At 48.3% G+C, this 6,062-nt stretch overlaps 1 protein-coding gene across 2 annotated transcripts; it reads right to left on the bottom strand.

The window, feature by feature from the left end:
• On the bottom strand, positions 1 to 5,638 carry LOC115104077 (uncharacterized). Of its 2 annotated transcripts, none has more exons than XM_029625259.2 (4): positions 4,405 to 5,638; positions 4,185 to 4,310; positions 3,831 to 4,055; positions 1 to 3,718 (listed from the first exon to the last, which is right to left on the bottom strand). In XM_029625259.2, exon 4 carries the CDS (start codon positions 2,517 to 2,519, stop codon positions 573 to 575), a length of 1,947 nt encoding a protein of 648 aa, XP_029481119.2. In that variant the 5' UTR covers positions 2,520 to 3,718; positions 3,831 to 4,055; positions 4,185 to 4,310; positions 4,405 to 5,638; the 3' UTR covers positions 1 to 572. The 2 variants fall into 2 exon arrangements, with proteins under 2 accessions (XP_029481119.2, XP_029481120.2); XM_029625260.2 differs by having other exon boundaries at positions 1 to 3,715.
• Between the last annotated feature and the right edge of the window lie 424 nt (positions 5,639 to 6,062).

Genomic DNA, 6,062 nt, shown 5'->3' with positions numbered 1-6,062 from the left:
TAATACACATTTGAAATGTAGCACAATAAAATTAAATAAGATGAGAATAATATTTCAGAACAAGTGTGAAGTAATTGAAGCAAAAAGATTTCATAATTAAAAACAATATCAGGTAATAAGTCATCAGAAGCTTTATCTAAGCTTTGATACATTGATTTCAAACTACTAAAATATAATCTAAAAGTTATAGTAACTTGTGTAAATGTGTCAAATGAAAAGACTAGCTGACTCGCTCCCCAACTGATCACCTAAATGCATATACTGCCATCTTCTGGATAAATGTAAGTGTAAGCGCTTTACAAGGAAACTGAATCCAATAAGATAAAATTGCATCCCTATAACGATTTCAGAGTATATTTCAGAAGTTTATAGATTACTGTTCAAACAGAAACCTCTGTGCATTTCTTACTCACAGCAATGATGAAAGGCTGAGATCCAGTGAAAACATGTTTTCTAGCATGACGGTGCATTGTGATACTGGTCATTTAAAGGTATTAATGATCGTATGATGGAATGCAGTTCTCACCTGACACCTGTTTTGTGTAGGATTCCCGACAGACCTCCCGGGCCTTTTATTTTTCTTTCACGGCAGCTGATATGGAGAGGGCGGCCATTTTACAGACGCTGATCTGCTCTCTGCCTCCACTTCCTCCTCTTCCTGTGTTCCTGATGGTCACTCTGCTGGGGCTGCTGGCTGGACCCCCACTGCTGGTAATCACTCGACTACCCCCACTGCTGACCCTGACACCACCCTCTGTACTACTAATTCTCTGTCCACTAGTACCTGCACTACTGATCATATGTCCACTACCTCCACTTCCTGTGCTACTGCTACTCAGTCTACCTCTACTTCCTGCAGCACTGCAGATCATATGTCCACTACCCGCACTACTTAGTCTACCGCCACTTCCTGTGCTTCTACTACTTAGTTGACCTCCATTTCCAGCACTACTGATAAAGTGTCCACTTCCAGCACTGCTGATTCTTCCCCCACTTCCTGCCTTACTGATCTGTCCATTATTTCCACTATAAACCTTCCATTCTCCACTTCCTGCACTGCTAAGTCTACCAGTCCTCTCATTGCTCGCTTTTCTGTTAAACTGAGAGACACTTTCAGAATTGACATGGGTCCAGACTCCATTGCCGATACTATTACATTTAATTTGATCTCCACCGCTGTTACCACTTATCTGGACCACTGAGTCTGTCACCACAACCTGGACCACTGAGTCTGTCTCCGCTACCTGGACCACTGAGTCTGTCTCCGCTACCTGGACCACTGAGTCTGTCTCCGCTACCTGGACCACTGAGTCTGTCTCCGCTACCTGGACCACTGAGTCTGTCTCCGCTACCTGGACCACTGAGTCTGTCTCCGCTACCTGGACCACTGAGTCTGTCTCCGCTACCTGGACCACTGAGTCTGTCTCCGCTACCTGGACCACTGAGTCTGTCTCCGCTACCTGGACCACTGAGTCTGTCTCCGCTACCTGGACCACTGAGTCTGTCTCCGCTACCTGGACCACTGAGTCTGTCTCCGCTACCTGGACCACTGAGTCTGTCTCCGCTACCTGGACCACTGAGTCTGTCTCCGCTACCTGGACCACTGAGTCTGTCTCCATTACCTGGACCACTGAGTCTGTCTCCGCTACCCGGACCACTGAGTCTGTCTCCGCTACCTGGACCACTGAGTCTGTCTCCGCTACCTGGACCACTGAGTCTGTCTCCGTTACCTGGACCACTGAGTCTGCCTCCATTACCTGGACCACTGAGTCTGCCTCCACTATCTGGACCACTGAGTCTGCCTCCACTATCTGGACCACTGAGTCTGACTCCACTACCTGGACCACTGAGTCTGCCTCCACTATCTGGACCACTGAGTCTGACTCCACTACCTGGACCACTGAGTCTGGCTCCACTATCTGGACCACTGAGTCTGCCTCCACTATCTGGACCACTGAGTCTGCCTTCACTATCTGGACCACTGAGTCTGCCTTCACTATCTGGACCACTGAGTCTGCCTCCACTATCTGGACCACTGAGTCTGCCTCCACTATCTGGACCACTGAGTCTGCCTCCACTACCTGGACCACTGAGTCTGACTCCACTACCTGGACCACTGAGTCTGACTCCACTACCTGGACCACTGAGTCTGTCTCCACTACCTGGACCACTGAGTCTGACTCCACTACCTGGACCACTGAGTCTGACTCCACTACCTGGACCACTGAGTCTGACTCCACTACCTGGACCACTGAGTCTGACTCCACTACCTGGACCACTGAGTCTGCTTCCACTACCTGGACCACTGAGTCTGACTCCACTACCTGGACCACTGAGTCTGACTCCACTACCTGGACCACTGAGTCTGACTCCACTACCTGGACCACTGAGTCTGACTCCACTACCTGGACCACTGAGTCTGACTCCACTACCTGGACCACTGAGTCTGACTCCACTACCTGGACCACTGAGTCTGCTTCCGCTACCTGGACCACTGAGTCTTCCTGTACTTCTACCATAAACCATCCATTCTCCACTTCCTGTGCTACTTGGTCTACCTCCACTTCCTGCACTAGTTATCATGTGTCCACTTCCTGCACTAGTTATCGTATGTCCACTTCCTGCACTAGTTATCATGCGTCCACTTCCTGCACTAGTTATCATGTGCCCACTTCCTGTCCTGCTGATCAAACCACCACTGCCTACACTAGTCATACCTCCAGTATTTATCATGCTTCCACTTCTGACATCACTGGTGATCTCCGCTGCACTCTCCACTGTGCTAGCTGGCACTTTTACCGCTACACCTGTGGCACTGCTGATCGTATTGTCACTTGCAGCGCTGCAAGTGATCATTGGTGATCAGACCCCCATGTTCTGCACTGCTGATTGGAACTGGACCTTCCACTTTCTTCACCTGGATCACAGTTTCCTTAGCCTAGCTTACTATGCTATTAGTAACTACCACCTCGGCCTCCTCACTGCTACTTGTACTGTGTCATTGGCAATGCTTATCTCTTCTTAATTCACCTTGCTAACAGTCGGTCCTCCACAGTTAACATTGGTAACATCAACATCGCTACTAGTGATCTGAACAACTTCTGTGTCTTTCATCTGAGATGCATCTTCGCTAATCTGAGCTGTTGAAATAATCACACTGATTTTATCAAGTGGTCTGACTCTACTGACAGTGGTGGTTTTACCCTCAACGCTGCTCACAGCGTGAGCTCCATGTTGTGCAGAGCTGGTGTTAGCGCTAGCTCCATGTTGTGCAGAGCTGGTGTTAGCGCTAGCTCCATGTTGTGCAGAGCTGGTGTTAGCGCTAGCTCCATGTTGTGCAGAGCTGGTGTTGGCGCAACTCTCTGAATATTCAACTTGGTGCCCACTTTTTAAACTCTTGCTTTGGTCTTCTTTCACAGTGCTAACCTGATTAGTAGTTTGTGTACACTGTACTCTTCTCTTTTATCAAAGGCGTTGTACAGAGATACTTTCTGCACACGGGTAACCTGTGCCCCCAATGGCTGCACCTACCACTTGTCCTCCATTTTCCAAACTGCTTGAGGTCTCTCTTGAGGTCTCACTAATACTTGGCACACTTGCTCTTGGTACGCTAATGGAGGAACTCTGAATTGGCATGAAGATGTGTTGGAAGGTAGTTCCATTGCTCATTGCACAGTGAGACGTGACACTAGCCATGGCGTTGGCGCTTGATTTCCTGCTGAAGACAAACGTATCAGTCAGACCTCAGACATGAATTTAGCTTCTGTCAAATCTCCTGTTTCTCCCTTTTCTTGGGTAATCACTGGTGACAACCATTTTCTTGGCCTTACCTGGCTCCCCTTCCATCCAGCAGCCTCCTGTACTCAGCAATCACCCGCTCCAGCCTGATATTGATGTCCAGTAGCATCTGGTACTGGGACCTCCTGCTGCTCTGTGGCTGTACATAGCTGCAGCAGCTCCTCCTCCTCCAGGCTGTCTAAGTGCTGCTGAAGCCGATTGAGGTGAACACTGTATTTCTCGTTCACTTCCATCTCGTCCCTCTCCATTGACAGATTCTGTAAGTGAGTGAGTAAAGTGAAAGAGCAGCCCTTTTAAACCTGTAAATCTGTGATTCTGTTTCAGTGCAACAACAAAGACTGCAAACTTCATTGTGTAAAACATAATATGCGTATGTGGTTTATTACCTGGGTCTCCAGTAGCTGCAACTCCAGAGTTAGGTTCTGGACAATTCTCATTAGGTCATCTATCTCTGTCTACCTGACCTCGGACCCATTGGAACAGATGGTCACTTGGGTCTTCATGCTGTCCACCTGAGGGGTCAAAACAAACATGGAGAATATATGGTCATACATTTTGTATCTCTAACATCTTCAGGACTCAGTGTTTGTGTTGACAGTGGCCCACCTTGCTCTGAAACCATCTCTCAGCCTCTGTTTTGTTCTTCAGGACCATCGCCGCACACTGCTCCCTTAGGCGACTCAGTTTATCATTCAGGTCCACTGAGTGAGCACAGTCCATCCAACCCAGACATCTGGGCCATCACTTCCTGCACTTCCTATACAGACACAGGAATTACAAACGTGGACGTCATTGTTGTTTCCAAAAACTCTCAAACAACATTGACAATAGAAAAGCAATGCAAACAGTATGTGCTGTAATGGTACTAGACCTATGGAACCATACAATATATAAAATGTCATTGAAACAGTATAAGGACCCCCCACCTCATCTTGGTTGTTCTTGAGGAGTTCCATTTCCTCTAGGTTTCCATCCAGTTGGATGTGCAGATCTCCTTTCCTATAGATTAACTCATGCTGAACACTCTGCAGGTGCCTCAGTGTGTTTGTGTGAATTTCATTCTTGTCCGTACACGTGTGACCATTCAAAGATTTACATGAGCAAGAAAAATAATGCAATTGACTTGTAACCTAAATTCATGCCCTTGTTTGCGCAATACTTCATGGTGGACTTTCAGGACACAGTGGATCCACACACATACACATTTACTATAAACAAATTAACTTGTATTTATAGTCATAGACTTCCAGTTGAGCATTGACGACCTGCAGCCTGAGTTGGGCATGGATTGTGTACCAGTCAGAAATCTATGGGAGTAACACAGATAGGCAGAAGATAATACCTTTCATTAACATGTTTACTATCAATCTTTGTCATTGCAAGTCAGTGATGCAGTTAAACTGTTCCAATACATTTACATTTAAGTCATTTAGCAGACGCTCTTATCCAGAGCGACTTACAAATTGGTGCGTTCACCTTAAGACATCCAGTGGAACAGCCACTTTACAATAGTGCATCTAAATCTTTTAAGGGAGGGGGGGGGGGTGAGAAGGATTACTTTATCCTATCCTAGGTATTCCTGAAAGAGGTGGGGTTTCAGGTGTCTCCGGAAGGTGGTGATTGACTCCGCTGTCCTGGCGTCGTGAGGGAGTTTGTTCCACCATTGGGGGGCCAGAGCAGCGAACAGTTTTGACTGGGCTGCGCGGGAACTGTACTTCCTCAGTGGTAGGGAGGCGAGCAGGCCAGAGGTGGATGAATGCAGTGCACTTGTTTGGGTGTAGGGCCTGATCAGAGCCTGGAGGTACTGAGGTGCCGTTCCCCTCACAGCTCCGTAGGCAAGCACCATGGTCTTGTAGCGGATGCGAGCTTCAACTGGAAGCCAGTGGAGAGAGCGGAGGAGCGGGGTGACGTGAGAGAACTTGGGAAGGTTGAACACCAGACGGGCTGCGGCGTTCTGGATGAGTTGTAGGGGTTTAATGGCACAGGCAGGGAGCCCAGCCAACAGCGAGTTGCAGTAATCCAGACGGGAGATGACAAGTGCCTGGATTAGGACCTGCGCCGCTTCCTGTGTGAGGCAGGGTCGTACTCTGCGGATGTTGTAGAGCATGAACCTACAAGAACGGGCCACCGCCTTGATGTTAGTTGAGAACGACAGGGTGTTGTCCAGGATCACGCCAAGGTTCTTAGCGCTCTGGGAGGAGGACACAATGGAGTTGTCAACCGTGATGGCGAGATCATGGAACGGGCAGTCCTTCCCGGGAGGA

The sequence above is a fragment of the Oncorhynchus nerka genome, linkage group LG21 (genome assembly GCF_034236695.1).
Source record: "Oncorhynchus nerka isolate Pitt River linkage group LG21, Oner_Uvic_2.0, whole genome shotgun sequence".
Taxonomy (NCBI): Eukaryota; Metazoa; Chordata; class Actinopteri; order Salmoniformes; family Salmonidae; genus Oncorhynchus; species Oncorhynchus nerka.
The sequence above is the reverse complement of the archived record's forward strand: the minus strand, read 5'-3'. Positions and strand labels throughout refer to the sequence as shown.

Coding starts and splice junctions, on each gene's coding strand:
- LOC115104077 (XM_029625259.2), bottom strand. CDS start 2,519: ATGGTAGAAGTACAGGAAGACTCAGTGGTCCAGGTAGCGGAAGCAGAC.